We start from the raw sequence: 18093 nt of genomic DNA, 5'->3' as shown, positions 1-18093 counted from the left end.
CTTTAAAGTTCCAAAAGATTAAAAAAAAAATTATAAATATAGCTTGAAAGAATATATTATATTAAATAATATATTATAAAGCAAATTAAAAATGTTTTAAATATGCAAGTATTATTCATCAAATGGAGGAAACCCAAAATCTTCTGGTTTAAAATCTTCTAAAGATTTTAGTACTAAAGTTGGATTATGTTGAAATTCTACATTTAGCCGTTCATCTGGAACCATCACAACACCCATTCCTGCCGCCTTGGCTGCAAGAACACCATTGGGAGAATCTTCAAATACAAGACATTTCTCTGCCGGTGGAGCATCTGAAAACTTTGAAAGAGTAACAAGAAATATATCAGGAAACGGTTTTCCCTGCTTTATTTCTGGATTGTCTCCAAGTGTTACAATATGAAACAACTTAAAAAATTCTGTATGTTTACTTGTTTTTGTTATGAAGTCTTTAGAATTGGAACTAGATGCAACTGCAATAGGAATATGATGTTTTACGAAATGATGAACCAACTTTTCAATACCTTAAAATACAGTGGTTAATTTAAATTAAAATCATTTGACAAAAACTAAAATTTTTATTGTCCCACAGGTTTTCCTGTGTAAAATAATAATAAATATTTAAAAAAATAATCTATAATGCATAGAACTTCTACCAGGTAATTTTTCTGCATTTTTAAACAACTCATTTTTTAATACTTGAAGTTCTGCTGAAAACTGATCTGCATCTATGGGTAGTTCCATAAGCTCAACAGCTTTTTGGTAGCATATTTTGCCTGGTAGCCCCATAATTTGAACTTTAATATCCCAAGTAAAGGTCTTCCCATACTTTGATGCAACTTGACCCATCATGTCTGTATATATCTGTTCAGTATCTAATAAAATATTAAAATCAATAAATTTTATTTATGATCAATTATAAAAATTAATTAGTTTATATAACTAATAGTAGCCCATAATAGTACCTAATAGTAGCCCATCCATATCAAAAATAACATGTGTATATTTAGCATTTGAATGGTCAACCACTTCTGCCACCATATTTCTTACTTTGCATTAAAATAATTGAACAATAATAATATGTAAAACAATAATCAATTTAATTATCACAAAGACTCAAACTAAAGTGATGTCGAATTACTGCTGCGACTTGATTACTCATTATATCTTTAATATAAGTAGATATAAAGGTACCATTTTTAATATGGTTACTTTTTACTATATTATTTTTTTGAAACTAAACTAAAAAGTATATATATTTGCTTACAATAGTAAAAAAACTGATTTTTTTTTTGAAAAGTATATTGAAAGACACTTAAAAAATAAAATATGCTATATTAGATTGTTGCATAACTTTCATAGATATAATAAATCCATCGCCTTTCATATATTGAAAGCAATAAATTATTTACATATACATCCCTATAGTAAAGGCTTTAATTTTACTGTTATGGTGAAAAACAGCTCTAAACAACTCTTTGTAATTAAAAATGACAAAATTAAGTACACCTTAAAGTAAAAACCATTAAATTGAATTGAGAAAACTAATTAAATTTTATCATTTTTTTAAAAAACCTAAAAAGTCAACTTTATAGACTAAATGTTTTTTATTTATTTAATTAAAATGAAAAAAACTTTGAGTGTTTTTATTTTTATTTTTTTACTGTTTCCACACATCGACTGACAAATAAATAGGAACATGCAAGAAGTGCTGCTACATCAACAGAGAGTTTTAGTTTGGGCTGGCAATCTATCAATTAAAAAATTTTTTTTTTTACTTTTTTAAACTTTTATCGGTATTCTAACTTAATTCTTTTTTAAAAAACATAAAATTTATATATATATATATATATATATATATATATATATATATATATATATATAATTATATATATATATATAATTATATATATATATATATAATTATATATATATATAATTATACATATATATAACTATATATATATATAAATATATATATAATTATATATATAATTATATATATATAAATATATATATATAATTATATATATAATTATATATATATATAAATATATATATAATTATATATATATATATATAATTATATATATATATAATTATATATATATATATATATATATATATATATATATATATATATATATATATATATATATATATATATATATATATATATATATATATATATATATATATATATATTCCTATTGCAAAGGTCTTAAGATTATCAATTGTGGTAAAAAACCACTGTTAATAACTCTTTGTATTAAAAGATGATAAAAACATGTAAACAATATATATATATATATATATATATATATATATATATATATATATATATATATATATATATATATATATATATATATATATATATAAAGAAATTAAAAAATAATTATAAAGTATATATATTTTACCTTTTGTCGTAACCTTTTTTTTTTCACTATCTGATATTTATTTCATGATTTTAGCTTATCATAATTATTTGATAACATGTTAATGTTATAAATTTATAAAGCTCTTAAAACTATGATGAGGTCAAAAGAAAACGTTTTATTTTTAAAAAATTTTGGTTATTAAAAATAATATTAAAACATTATTCATCAAATGGAGGAAATCCAAAATCTTCTGGTTTAAAATCTTCTAAAGATGTTAGTACTAAAGTTGGATTATGTTGAAATTCTACATTTAGCCGTTCATCTGGAACCATCACAACACCCATTCCTGCAGCTTTTGCTGCAACAACACCATTGGGAGAATCTTCAAATACAAGACATTTCTCTGCTAGTGGAGCATCTGAAAACTTTGAAAGAGTAACAAGAAACTGATCAGGAAATGGTTTTCCTTGTTTCACTTCTGCATTATCTCCAAGAATAATAATTGGAAACAACTTAAAAAACTCTGTATGTTTACTTGTTTTTGTTATAAAGTCTTTAGAATTGGAACCAGATGCAACTGCAATAGGAATATGATGTTTTACAAGATGATAAACCAACTTTTCAACTCCTTAAAACAATAAAACTTAGATTAAAGAAAATACTTAAAAAATTTAAACAAAGTAAATACTTAAAAGAATTTAAATACTTGATTATAAATATCTTTAAAAGGTAGAACAACATATAGGATATATGATATATAACATACAAAATACAGAAACATATATAGGATATATGATATATAACATATAAGACATGTAGACACATATTCACATATAGGCATATACATATAGGATATATAACATAAGAACACCTAAAATAAAAATATAATATATGTAAAATAAAAGTTTACACATGTGTTAGATTTACCTGGTAATAAATTGGTAGTTTTGAACAATTCATTTTTTAATACTTGAAGTTCTGCTGAAAACTGATCTGCATTTATGGGTAGTTCCATAAGCTCAACAGCTTTTTGAGAAGATATTTTACCAGGTTGCCCCATTAATTGAACCTTAATATCCCAAGTAAAAGTTTTTCCATACTTTGATGCGACTTGACTCATTATATCTGTATATATCCGTTCTGTATCTATCAAAAAATAAAAATACTATTATTTTTATTTTTTTTATTATAATTGATTTTAAATATCATTTAAAATCAATTATAAAAATTATTGGATTTTAAATAATTACCTAATAGTAGCCCATCCATATCAAAAATGACATGTGTATATTTAGCTTTGGAACAGTTAAGATCAACAACTTCTGCCCCCATATTTATTATTTTGCAATAAAATGTGTACTTCAACAACAATAATATCATCATCATCATCCTCATCATCATCCTCATCATCATCATCATCATCATCATCATCATCATCATCATCATCATCATCATCATCATCATCATCATCATCATCATCATCATCATCATCATCATCATCATCATCATCGTCATCATCGTCGTCATCGTCATCATCATCATCATCATCACAACCCTCAGAATTAGGAGAAATGAGGTCGGCAAAAATTGCCTTAATTGTTTAGAGGTTGGCATCAGGTCAGCAAAAAAAATTCTATATAAAGGTCCTACCATAAAACATAGAAACGAGGTCGGAAATTTTTTTGCCAACTTCAAACACTTTTAGGTTGGCAGTTAATTGCTGACCTTAATTCCGAGGGTTGTCATCATCAAGTGCATATATGTATACATAATATATACTAGACATACATACATACATACAGGCCAAGAAGGCCACTACAAACAAGGAGGCTACTTATTTGTGGTATAACCCTCTCTCAACTCTATAACTCCGAAACATGAACCTTGACGAACAAGGCCACTGCGCAGATAAACGAGTTGAGCGTGGTACTACCAGGGACGTGGTGAGGATTGAACTCAGAACCTCTCACTTACCACATACATACATACATACATACAAACATACATACATACATATATACATACATACATACATACATACATACATACATACATACATACATACATACATACATACATACATACATACATACATACATACATACATACATACATACATGGAAATGCTTAATTTCACCAATCAAATTTAAACAAAGCTGAATACTGAATATTTATTAAACATTGGTTACAAAGTCATTCATTTAATATAAATATTATATTTATTTAACATTGCTTACTGTTACTTTGATTTACCATGATTTTATACTGTCAACAAAAATTAAACTCTTAAGACAACCATGATTTTATACTCTCAACAAAAATTATACCCTTAAGACAACCATGACTTTATTCTCTGGTTAGGAGTTCAACTATTGAGACAACCGTGATTTTATACTCTGGTTAGGAGCTAAACTCTTGAGACAACAATGATTTTATACTCTGGTTAGGAGCTAAACTCTTCAGACAACTATGATTTTATACTCTGGTTAGGAACTAAACTCTTGAGCAATAATTTTATACTCTTGTTATAGTGTTGTTTTATCACTCCAGAAGTCTTAAATGATCTGTTTAAACATATGTTTCAAGGGCTGGCCTACTTTATTATAAGCCCTGTATCTGCCATAAATCTTGCCTTGTGCATCACACCAGGTTGCAGGAATCTAAAGTTAAGTTAAATCTAAAGAAGAACACACTTAGCTCGACACACTTAGCTTACTTGTGGTATACACTTAGTAAGCTAAGTGTGAACACACTTAGTTCGACTTGTGGTAATAATCTTTATTAAAGGTTCCATTATAAAGTCTATAAACCAAGTAGGCTAGAGCATATTTGGTTAAAATATTCAACCAGAACTTAAAGTGCTCCGAAGTGACCACATTCTCCAGCTTGTAATTCTCCTTTAAAAGACCTCTGGCCAGATCTTTTTAAAAGTTTTTTAAAAGATTTTTATTGCCCCTTAGTACCTCTAAATAGAACTTTAAAGAAATGTGGGCTACATACATGATGCCTACAGAGTATCAAAAGTATGTTGGAGATAATAATGGTAAGAGTTGCTATTGGTCCATGGTATTTACCAGTATTGCAATTAGTTATATCAAAATTACTGTCATAGTAATAAATAATGTATCATCTAGTATTAAAAAGTAAATCATAGTATTAAAAAACTATCTTGGCTAGACTTCTCTCTTTGAGTTTTTTTGAGTTTGAGATTATGTGAACAACTAGCAGAATGTCTTCTGAATCCGGAGCATCTGGAGTAAAAAACAATTAATGACAGTCTATAAAATGTAACAGAGATGCTTTTTGCATATAAATTTGCTTCACAAGTTCAATATGCAACAATTGCAACATTCTTTCTTTTCAACATATCTACTATTTTATTCCTCATGAAAATCCAATATTTTTTTAATTTCTGAAATAACCTCAGCTTTTTCTGTAACAGGTATACCATCTCCTGAATCACTCTTGCTCCTTCTAACTTCCATCTCTCCTTCTCTTTTTCTTTCTGTTTTTCAATTTGTTATTGAAAGTTTCTTTTCAATCTAAACAAAATCAGTGTGATAATAACAACAGTAAAATGAATAAAAACATATTCTACGAACAAAAAAACATAACTTTGTCCACCTAATCCTTGTCTTTCCCTAGAATCATCATTTATCTCACTATTCTCAGATTCTCCAGGAAGATTAAGTCTACATTAACCTTTTGATAACCTCTATCCACTGCTTAAAATCTGATCAGATCAAGTCAAAATCTTTAAAAAACATATTTTGATGACTTGATTATGTTTATTTTTAGGATTTATTATTTTGGATTTATTATTTATTATTTTATAAATTATTATGAATATAAATATATTTTTTTAGTAAATCGTTGTTTTAACTACCAGAGTAAATTATCATTTCATATAATAAATCATTATTTTATACACCATTCAAAAGTAAATATAATAAATAAATAGCAACCAAATACAAATGTCAATGTTTTATTTATTTCATGTAGCAATAAATCTGAAATGTTTAAAAAACTATTACTGATTTTCAATGCAACTCATAAGCTTAAAAGCTTAAAGAATAAATTATTTATATATTCTAGCTTAGAAGCTAACTTAGAGAAGAATAAATCTTTTTAATCCATGCATAAAAACCTGATTGTTTTAAATATCGTAATCTTCCTCATCTTCATGTTTACGTTTTAAAGTAGTAGGGAAAGTGATGCTAGTGTTTCCTTGGTTACTTTGTTGTACACCATCATTCTAAATAACACAAACAATAAAACATTAAATATGTAAAACAAAAAGTAATTTCGAAAAAGTTTACAGAAAACAGTATGTTTTAAATATCTGAGACTTATCTTAAAAGCATTAAAATAAAGTTTTCTATTTTTATAAAGTTCAAGTTTTTGTTTTGGATTATTAAAAACAAATTTCTAAAAGCATAATTCTAAAACTAATGCTTACACTTGCTTCAAGCGAGAGTAACTTTATTAGACCATAAAACTATGATGTGCAAAATTTATTAAAAAAAAAATTTCATCTTTTTAACTTAAAATTTTAACTTAATTCAGAAAAAATAAATTAATTGCTGGAAAGTTTAAGTTCAGTTTAAATTTACTTATTTTTAATGACACATTACTTTCTACAGAAAATGGCGTTTTTAAAACGGTTTATTTATGTTGCTTTTTCAAATTTATTTTTAAAATACGATAGCTGCTAGTTAACTTTAGATTTTTTTATTTTTGAGTTAACTCTTATTTTCTTATAAACTACTACTCCAGTTTGAAACAACCTAATATCAAAAATTGCTGATACCTAGTGGACACCTGCCTTCCTAAAATAAAGGAAAAAGCGAAAAAAAATCTTTGTAATCCAACTAAAAATTTAAATTTAAACATAAAATTCTAAATTAGCTTTTAAATTTAACATTAAAGTTTAGAAATGCACGACTTAAAAAAGAAAAGAAGTAAAAAGTTTTGTGATTGGAACAAAAAAATAATTTAAACTGCACAATCAAAACTAGAAATGAAATGAAATACTAAACTTGAAGGAAAAACTAAAGCAGACACCGATTAAAAATATTTACTTTTATCAGTGTCAGTTTTGTGTAAAGAAACGTACAATTGTAACCGACTAAAAGTATTTAATACTTTTTATTATAGCTTTTTTACAGCCTATAATTTTAAATAACATAAGCCTAAATTAAACAAAATAAACATAAAGCCTAAATTAAAGATTCCAGAACTTTCTATTTTCTAAGTCGAGAAGTACTTACATTTTTAAACCTGCAGAATATAAAACTAATAAACACTTTAAAAATTCTTAAAAAAAAAGTTTTAAAAGAAAGTTTATATAATAATGAAGAGTTTATTACAGTCTGAAAAATGAAATTTTAATGATTTGGACAAAACTGAAAGCCATTGGAAATTAAATTGAAATAAAAACAAAAGTCAAATTGTGTTTTTTGACTAAAATCTATATTGTGTATATATTTATGCTTAGTATACAATAAATAACAAAACAATTGTTAATTCAAAAACCTGAGAATTTAGCCCTTGTTGTGGGTAAGTCAAATGTTGAGAGTTTAGGCTGCTTGAAAGGGAAGATATCTTCATTGTACCTTTGGCTGATTAAAAGAAAAAGCAATACAAAACAAATAACATACACAAGATGAATATTAAATGTAAAACAAATAACATACACAAGATGAATATTAAATGTAAAACAAATAACATACACAAGATTAATATTTAATGTAAAAAAAAAACTATTAGAAAAAAATCTTACTTGCTACATTTGTTGTTTTTAAACGAGGGGGTGCCTAAAAATACATTTAAAAAATTATCAAAAAAAAAATAAGTTTTTTCAAAATTTACTAAAAGTTTTGGAATATGTTTTTAAATGAGGGCGTCCCTAAAAATACATTTAAAAAGTTAACTAAAAAAAATAAGTGTTTGCAAAATTTACTAAAAGTCTTAGATAAGATTAAACATTAATAATAACCTGATAATATCAATAATACTAATAATATTAATAATAATAATAGCAATAATAATAGAAATAATAATAATAATTTTACATCTTAATCTTAATCCTCCCCATTAAAACTTTAGTTAATATATAATGCATTGGATTTCTTGAAAATTTGTATTCAAAATGATTATTTAAAAAAAAAGTACCTTCTTTACAGTTTTGACCCTGTAATTGCTCGAAGTTAAGCAATAACGTTCAGGGGGTAGTCGAAGTCCACTTCTATCAGATATCAAAGGTAAAGGTTGTGAATTTTTTGTTCTGGCAATCTCCAAAAGAAACTTTAAAAGAAATAAAATTATAAAATATAATTAAAAACAATTATATAAAAACAACTAGAGCTATTTATATGTATTGCAGTTCATTAAACATATTAAAACACAAGTCTGAAAAAAAAAAAAACATTATTACACAAAATATATTCTTTGATAACTATACACATGGTATTTATTTAGAAAGTAAAAACTTTTTAAATAAATACTACTAAGTAAGCTTTTATCAAACAATCCCTTGTTTGATAAAAGCTTACTTAGTAGTATTTAGTATATCCACACAACAACCAAATAGGAGTTGTGAATAAATAAAACTTTAATATTTTAGGGGGTTAGGGGGGGTTAGGGTTATAAATTAAAAAGATAGATCCATATAAAAAAAAATATTTTTTAGCATAAAATTATATACTGAAACTTATCTGAGAGACCAAGTAATTATCAATTAATCAAGCATTTTAACAATTAAAGTTTTTCAACATGCTGATTGTTATGCTGGTTGTATGTAATGTTTTGTGTAAATTTGTTGCAAATGATGGGCGAGAATAATTCCCTTACAGATAATATAAAAAACCTAACAACCTTATGTACCTTTCTTTGATGAACCTTTGCCTTTAGAAAAAAAAAACATCATTTCAATATTTTTTTAGAAAAAGCTACAATAACAGTTTAAAGTTTGATTGCACATTCAGCACACTCATTGGTTCTTTTTATTTCAATTATAGATGGTTCCTACTTCTAGTGATTCTTCAATAAAGGCAATGATTTTTTTGTATGGTTGCAATATTTCTGAAAAGTTCTTAAAGTTGAACTTTTGTTAATCTAATAGTCTGCTTAGTCATATCAAAATGAATGTGCATACCTTCCTTAAACCTTCATTCAACCCATTTTTAATGTGTGTAATGAAAGTAAGAATGGCTAGAATGGCTCATGAATTTCACTTTATATTACTGATGGTAGGAATTTCCTGAAATTCAAAAGAAAAGTCAATTTTTTCAAAGAACCTAAACACTCATGTTCAATAGTGAAATCAAAATGTAATGGCCATGGTTAACTTTTATTTCGGCTTTAAATTAGCAATCTTTTGAATGTGAGTTAAAATATAACAGGGTTTCCTTACTTGCAACCAACCTTTTAAGTACCTCCACTTTGCCTTTGTTTTTTACTTGTATATGGTAAAGTGTCTTTAGTGGATAACCAATGACTAATAACTTTATCAAAAGGTTCATTTAGAGCTTCATATTTTCCTCTTTTTACAAACTGATTCATTGTAAATTTACAAATTCATTCATTGTAAATTTACAAATTCATTCATTGTAAACCTTTAACACCTTGTCAAGCTTTTTTTATTACTTGACCTAAAACACAGAAAATCTAATGCGCTTTTTTTTTAATAGTCATTTTTTTTCTTTGGAAAATTTTAAAATTTTCTTTTCTGCTTCTAATTTAGGTCCCAAGATATTGTTATTGGCTAATAAATTAAAAGAATCTAAAGACACATATTTATTTTCTGTGTGACTACTGAAATCAAAAGAAATATTTGGCTCAGATATCTTTTTTCTTTTGCACAACAGTATCACTTTTTTCGATTATATATAAGCGTGTAACCATGCTAATATATAATTAAAAAATAATAAACTTTTAATTATTCTATATATAAACTTTATGGTTAAAATCTTTATTATAATTAAGAAAAATTAGACAAAAGTTTATCTACTTGCGATACTGAAAATCATTTTATAGAAAAATATTTAAAAGGTTATAATCCTGCTGTACATTCTTATCAAATTTAATTAATTAAACCTCTCTGGGCGGTGGAGATGTAAAAGAGTGATCAAGCTTCTGTGAGACAGCTAACTTAATATCTTCTAAATTTATAGTTTTGCGACTTGCATGAAGCGAATAAACTCTTGCATCTTCAACAATGTCTGTCACATAACCTGGAAATAATTTACAATATCAAATTTTTTGCAGCAGAAAATACTAACAATACCCTTTAAAACTTGACACCTTGTCATAACATTAGATATAAAATGTCAGGTTTTTTTAAAGACATACTGTCTACATTTATTAAGTATTTTTGCATTATTTCCCATATATTATTCAAGCATTAAAATATTTTAATATTTTTTAAATTACACATAAACTTTCAGCAAACAATAAATTTGAGAAAAAAAAGCACGAATACATTATATTTGTGTGTGTGTTTGTGTGTGCGTGCATATATACACATAATGATATAAATATATATACATTAACTCCTATTGAAACAAGGTCAGCAATTAATTGCCTACCTTAAACTATCTTTATTGCCGACCTGAGAGACTTTTAGGTCAACAGCTAGTTCCACTTTTAGGTCGGCAGTTAATTCCGAGAGCTGATATGTGTATGTACGTACGTATGTATGTATGTATGTATGTATGTATGTATGTATGTATGTATGTATGTATGTATGTATGTATGTATGTATGTATGTATTTATGTATGTATGTATGTGTATGTATGTATGTATGTATCTTGCATAGCTTGAATATAAGACTAATTTTTATCTGAGGCACAATAAAAAACATACAATAATGTTTGTATCTCACTCCTGGTCAAGATTATGTTATCACATTTTTGACTCTAATAACTATTATTAAACTGAGCAATGTTACTTCTAATGATACTAAATGATTTGACTACAACAAACAGTTGAACAGTTAATTTAAAAAATAAACAGTACAAAATAAAAATTTTGTGAATCGATGTTTTGAAGTAAAAAAAAACTTTTATTATTTTAATACATTTGTATTATAATTATTTTAATTTATTTATATTTTAATTTGTCCCTATTTTAATTTGTCCCTTTTTTAATTTGTCCCTTTTTTAACTTGTGTAAAATTTACAATATGTTTTTTAATATGAAATCAATTTATTGTGATCAGTATAAATTTTGAAATTAGTTTAATTAATAACTTAATTTTTTAAATAATAACACAATTAAATTTATCGTGTTGTTATAAATATAAATTCATGTTTTGTATTCTACACTACATAAAAACAATGAACCACCTTAAAGGTTTTGTCGTTTTTGTAATATGATGATTAGAAATCTTTCTTGATTTATCTTACTTTCATTACTGAATTTATTGAACACGTATTGAACTTGTATTGAACACGTGTTGAATATGTATCAAACACACTGTCTTAAAATCAAATAATCTATTCAAATAAGTTGTTATTTCCAAGCTCCAGAGTGTTCACTACAGTTAAGGAAGCAATTCAATTTCTTTTTAATTTTTATACTTTTTATTCTAGTTTTTTTGAAACTCTCTCTCAATGCTAAACTCGGAAACACGAACCTTGTTAGATAAAGCGGCTATGTGAAAAAACAAATTTAGCGCCATACTTTCAATACTCTAAAATTTTCTCTAAACCAATTAACAAGTACTTAACTAAATCTTATTTTCAACCATGCTATTAGATAGCATTTATGGTTCCTTTTTTAAAAAATTATTCTGATCCTTTTAACTCTCATCCAATCAGTTTTCTTACTATTATTAGCAAAGTTTTTATGTTTTTAACAGATTTTAAGCTGATTTTAAAAAGGTCCTGTGAATATGTCATAATTTGAAATTTTTAGTAACACAAGAAGTATATTCAACACAAAAAGATAATGCCTAACTGCGTTATTCCAGCCATTAAACATCAATGTGGCTCTGCTATATTGTGTATATATACTATATATAGTGTTTTTCAGTTAAACAAATGTGATTAATTTATTAACAAAAATCCTCCAACACTTATCTAAATTAAAAATATAAATAGTGAAAAAAGAAATTAAAGATCATAGAGTAGCCAATCTAATTCCAAAATCCAAACCAAGATGAACTTTTTTAAGATAAACTTTATTGCCAGGAAACAGTGTCCATGTTAAAAAGAAAGATACAATATGTTGATAAAAATATAAGAGCAGTTGACTTTACCCGCAAGGATTTTGTCATGTGGACCAGATATTTCCAGACAATTGGTCTTCATTGACTGCAGGAAAGTGACATTTTCTGGATTTATGATGAGTTATTCTGCATTTTCAGGTCACCAGAATGTCTGAACTAGCATTTCTTTAATCTTTTTTAGCTTGTTCAAGGAGTTCAGGGGTGATTGATGGTTAATTGGATATACTCTCACTATAAAACCTTCATCAATGAATTGAATTTATTATTAACATGCCTTTGACTCTACAATTTTATCTGCTTCCCATCTGGTACAGTTTTCGAGTTTGTCACCAGCTAAGTTATACAACAAACACCATAAAACTCCCTGACATTTATAGTTAAATCTTCTGTCATTATCTTGCTACCAAGACTAAGCATTATAGATGACTGTTTTGTTAGAGGAGTTTTGTGGGAAAGAATATTTCAATGAGAAATTGATTGCAAACGTGAAATGGTACTCTTACTGTCTTCTATTACTCAACTGGCATCTGGCAATAACACTAATATAGATAATAATTATAGGTAAACCCCAAAACAATGTTAGAACTGGAAAAAAATAGTATAAACTTTTTTCATGACCAAAAGTATGTTCTAAAACTAGGGGCATCATAAATGTTTGACATTGTTGTGTTTGATGCACCCTAATATAATAAGTGTTTTGAATGAATTTATATTTTTTAAAACATCAATGCAGTTGGTGGATTCATATTTATTACAAATTATTTTTTGCTGTGTTATGAAACTTATTTTGTTGTTCTTTTAAAGCACTAATATTATATTTTAGGGATTGTTTCGGTTGCCTAGCCCTATCATTTTATGATTGTTTTCAATAGAGAACTTCATGCTGATCAAGAATTGTATAAAAATATAATATGACCTGAAAATTTGAGGAAAGCTAATACGATGTTGAAGTTTAAAAAATTAAACTTAAAGTACTAATACTCTCCATTTTCTTCATACTCAAATATGATTAGATTCTTTTTCTTAATTAACTTTAAAATGGCCTGATTTTCATTAACACTATGAAGCAAAATTATTTGAAGCAAATTCCATTAGTTTCTAATTGTTTCTGACCCTAGCCCTGACCCTAACCATGTAGTTTTGTTTATGCCAATCCCTATTTGTCAGTTGATGTAAGTACATTTAATTGTGCCAATCCCTATTTGTCAGTTGATATATATACATTTAATTGTGCCATTTCCTATTTGTCAGTCAATGTATGTATATTTGATTGCACCAATCCCTATTTGTCAGTTGATGTGTCTAAAAAACTATGTCTTAAAGATTTTATATTTTAAAAAAATATATACTTATTAAAATACTCAACTGGATTTAAATATATTTCAATAATGAAAACAATAAAAAACAAGTTGCATAATTAAAAAAAAAAAGATTTTCTAAGCAATTAATATCTAAATGAAAACTGATAAAAAGACGTTTTTAAAAATATATCAGCTTTTTTAGTATAAATTTTTAAACTTCAACATCAAATTACTTTCCTCAAATTTATACTTATTAATTTATACTTATTAAAAACAAACTTCAAATTTGCAGGTTTATTTTTTTATATGCTTCTTAATCAGCATATAATTTATAATCAATCATAAAAAGATAGGAGTAGGCAACTTAAACAGTGCCATATTTTGTTCACAGTTTTTTTGTGATTGTTTTTTTATCTGGTTATTAGATAAATAAAATTGAAATTACCAACAAGCGAAATTTAAAAGAAAATTTAGGCAACAAATTTTCTTTATTTCTAACGTATATAGAATGTACTATCGAGTTAAGTCTATGTAGCTGGATTTACAACCTTAACTGTTTATTTTTTTTATGTTACTTTTGTAGAATGTTGTTATGTAATTAAAATCTAAGCTACTTACGATTGCCTTTAATAAATGATAAATCTATAACAAAAGTTTAAAATCTACTTGCAAAAGTGAAAGACAAATTGTAAACACAGATATCAAACAAAACCTTCACTCTATATAGACTTAAGGTTTTGTTTGATTGGATAAACTAATTGATATACCTGTTTCGATCTTGTGTAATGTAACAATTTTTTTGTTAAATGCAAAAAGCAAAGTTTTTTCTGTCTAAAAGTTAGCTCCAAAAAATAAGTGTTGACATATTGTGCATTATATTATAAATATTAATATAACATGTGTGTTATATTAATAATATTAATATAACACACATGTCAACCCTTTTTTTTTTTTTTTGAGCTGACTTTTAGACTGAAAAAAACTTTGTTTTTGTGTGTCATATTAATAATATGGACCTGGTCAGGTGTCTCAACAGTTTAGTAACACTTGACCACAAAAGGTTTAGCTTACTAGTTATGGAATAAATCTAGTATTTAAGGTTCAAATATGATAGTATCATAGCACTACAGTATTTATACACTCTATGTATCGAATATTCTCATTTTGTGTAAAACAATGTTCGGATGGTTATTTTAAGGGATCAATTAAGTATATTTAATTTTTTTTTTTTTTTAAAAAAAACATACGGTAAGCAAACTCGATCATTTGATTAATTATTCGGGGTTCATATTCTGTAACTCCAAGCTCTTTCAGTATTGCTGCCATTACAAGGGCATCTTTTGGAGTTGTTTTGACAGGTTGGCAAGTGTTCGAGGACTCATTTGCACTACTTTCGTGCGTCGCCATTGTGTTTATTTACAATTAAGTTACCCCTAACAGTATTCGGCAAAATTAAATAAAAACAACTGAATCTCTAAACTATTTGGTACGAAAAAAAACAAGCTTTATTTTTTTTTGTAAAAATCAGTACAAAACAAGTTTTATTCTATTTTATAAAAATCAATACAAAACGAAACAAAGTTAAACATTTTCCGAAACGAACGGTAAAAATTGAAACAGATTAGAAATATTTAAGTCTCAAAATAAAATACCGATATTTGTGATAAATATCATATTATAACGATAAAAATAAGTATTTTGCATGAAAATAAGTTTTTCACGCCAATGAAAATGTCAAATCTTTGTTTGTTAAAGGGGCATTTTTAATGTAGTGGAGACCAGTAGAGACCCGGGCTAGTTGCAACACTTTTTCAAAAAACTTTATTTATTTCTTGTAACTAAAAAAAAATTTAGAGACGTATTAATCCAATACTGATTGTGTAGAATTTAGTAGAAAATTTTCTACTTTCAAAAATAAACTGAAAAAAGTTATTTTCTTAACAGATGATATTTTCAAGTTCTATCGATTTTATAAGTCTTTCCTAAATGTAATTTAAAGTATTTGAGTGTATTTTTATTGTATTGTTAGAAAATATCAGTGTTTTATATTAAACATTACTATATTAAACATATTTTATTACTAAACATTACTTGTGGCGTGCCACAAGGTTCTATACTCGGACCTCTTCTTTTTCTTATATATGTCAATGATCTCCATAAAGCATCCAGCCTGAGGACAATAATGTTTGCCGATGACACAAATTTATTTTTATCGCACGGCAACATTACTTTATTATTTGAAATAATGAACTTAGAACTTAAAAAAATTTCCGTCTTGTTTAAAGTAAATAAACTTTCAGTAAATATTGACAAAACTAACAGGACTCTATTTCACCCACTTTCCAAAAAAAACTAATACCATACGAAACGCCCTCAATATTCATTGAATATTCATTCAAGTAAAAAGAGTAACAACTACACAGTTATTAGGAATACATATTGATGAAAATTTTACACGGAGACATCACAGAAAATTTAAGCAACAAAATTTCGAAAAGTATTGGAGTATTATACAAATCAAAAAGCTATTAAAACATGCGCATTTAAACGCAACTGTATTATTCACTTATTTACTGCCATATCAACTATGCAAATATTACAAAAGTAAAATAGAGCCTCTTCATCTTCATCAGAAACATATTGCACGTTTAGTTAATTCTTGTGACTGAAGAACTAATTCAAAGCCTCTCTTAAGAAAAATGAATGTCTCAAACATGTATCAACTTAATGTGTATAATATTCTTTGTTTTATGTACAAATGTAAAACGAAATTATCTCCGTCTCTTTTTCATAGTTTATTTAAAATAAAACAATAAAATAAATACGATCTACGAAAAGATGATTTTTTGATGCAACTATTTTCGAAAACTAATCATATATATATATGGCAAAACACTAACTTTTTTATTTATTACGTGAAATATATTTCACGTTAAATATATTTAACAAGTGAGTATGCAACAACGTCTTTTTACAGCGGTACTCGATGACTAGACCATATGGTCTTCTACGAGTTTCCGCGTTCTTTTTATATATATATACTAGCTGGAGTTACCCGGCGTTGCCCGGGCCAATATTTAAACTGGCTTACCTGATATCTGTACACAAAAATGGGCCCAAAAAATGGTCCCCCCTGACCCCGGGGGTCGGGGTACGGGGTCAAAACCCAGCTAAGAACCTTCTCCCCCTCGAGGACTACCCCCACGCCAAATTTCATCGAGATCGGTGGATTTCTATAGAGAACAAACAAACAAACAAACAAACAAACACACACACAAACACACATTGCCCTTTATATATATTAAGATTAAGAAGATTAAGATAAGATAAGAAGATAAGATAGCTGGAGTTACCCGGCGTTGCCCGGGCCAATATTTAAACTGGCTTACCTGATATCTGTACACAAAAATGGGCCCAAAAATGACCCCTGACCCCGGGGTCAGGGGGGCCATTTTTGGGCCCCCTTGACCCCGGGGGTCGGGGTACGGGGTCAAAACCCAGCTAAGAACCTTCTCCCCCTCGAGGACTACCCCCATACCAAATTTCATCGAGATCGGTCCGGCGGTTTGGATTTCTATAGAGAACAAACAAACACACACACAAACACACATTGCCCTTTATATATATTAAGATTTAAGATTTAAGATTTAAGTAAATATTAAGATTTACTTTTGTTAAAAGAGACTTTATACAAGCCTGACATGTTTACTGAATTTAAAATTACATTACTTCAGAGCCGTGGTTTGGCTACCTTTTTTTCTTTTTGCGACAAAAACAAAATTTTTATTATTTTTGTCTATTGGTACCAAATTAAATACCAAAAAAAAACATTTTTATCTAAAATCTTAGGTTGTGTATACGATTTATATTAAGGCAATCAGTCTCGTTGGCCTGTTGGTCTAGTGGTATGATTCTCGCTTAGGGTGCGAGAGGTCCCGGGTTCAACTCCCGGACAGGCCCATTTTTGTAATTTAAAATCTTTTTTTGTTATTTCAAAGCATATTGAATGTCTTTATACATATTAATACAGAATACAAAATGTTCCAATTTTTTATTATTACTATAATTAAGAAAATATAATTTATTATTTTCTAATTAAGAAAATATAATTTATTATTTTCTTAATTATATAACTTATTTATAGCTACTTACTAATTAGTTATATTTATAATACTATTGGGT

At 26.8% G+C, this 18093-nt stretch overlaps 3 protein-coding genes and 1 non-coding gene across 5 annotated transcripts; 1 reads left to right on the top strand and 3 right to left on the bottom strand.

Annotated features, from left to right (window-relative positions):
- Positions 1-37: 37 nt before the first annotated feature.
- On the bottom strand, positions 38-2558 carry LOC100213190 (pseudouridine-5'-phosphatase-like). 2 transcript variants are annotated; one of them, XM_065787877.1, is made up of 4 exons: positions 2418-2558; positions 963-1046; positions 654-872; positions 38-521 (listed from the first exon to the last, which is right to left on the bottom strand). In XM_065787877.1, the coding sequence occupies exons 2-4, from the start codon at positions 1036-1038 to the stop codon at positions 112-114; spliced, it is 705 nt and encodes a 234-aa protein (XP_065643949.1). In that variant the 5' UTR covers positions 1039-1046; positions 2418-2558; the 3' UTR covers positions 38-111. The 2 variants fall into 2 exon arrangements, with proteins under 2 accessions (XP_065643949.1, XP_065643948.1); XM_065787876.1 differs by lacking the exon at positions 2418-2558 and having other exon boundaries at positions 963-1257.
- LOC100209702 (pseudouridine-5'-phosphatase) lies at positions 2552-6131 on the bottom strand. The gene is made up of 3 exons (XM_065787875.1): positions 3629-6131; positions 3306-3524; positions 2552-3006 (listed from the first exon to the last, which is right to left on the bottom strand). Exons 1-3 carry the CDS (start codon positions 4029-4031, stop codon positions 2597-2599), a joined length of 1032 nt encoding a protein of 343 aa, XP_065643947.1. The 5' UTR covers positions 4032-6131; the 3' UTR covers positions 2552-2596.
- Positions 6132-6279: 148 nt separating this feature from the next.
- On the bottom strand, positions 6280-15377 carry LOC100206180 (transcription initiation factor TFIID subunit 9B). Its single transcript, XM_065787878.1, has 6 exons — positions 15159-15377; positions 10476-10612; positions 8553-8684; positions 8161-8194; positions 7914-7999; positions 6280-6633 (listed from the first exon to the last, which is right to left on the bottom strand). The coding sequence occupies exons 1-6, from the start codon at positions 15316-15318 to the stop codon at positions 6535-6537; spliced, it is 648 nt and encodes a 215-aa protein (XP_065643950.1). The 5' UTR covers positions 15319-15377; the 3' UTR covers positions 6280-6534.
- A 2422-nt stretch (positions 15378-17799) lies between these two features.
- trnap-agg (transfer RNA proline (anticodon AGG)) lies at positions 17800-17871 on the top strand. The gene has a single exon. It is a non-coding gene; the product is annotated as a tRNA-Pro (tRNA).
- Positions 17872-18093: the final 222 nt, after the last annotated feature.

Source organism: Hydra vulgaris, chromosome 01 (genome assembly GCF_038396675.1).
Source record: "Hydra vulgaris chromosome 01, alternate assembly HydraT2T_AEP".
Lineage (NCBI taxonomy): Eukaryota > Metazoa > Cnidaria > Hydrozoa > Anthoathecata > Hydridae > Hydra > Hydra vulgaris.
The sequence above is the reverse complement of the archived record's forward strand: the minus strand, read 5'-3'. Positions and strand labels throughout refer to the sequence as shown.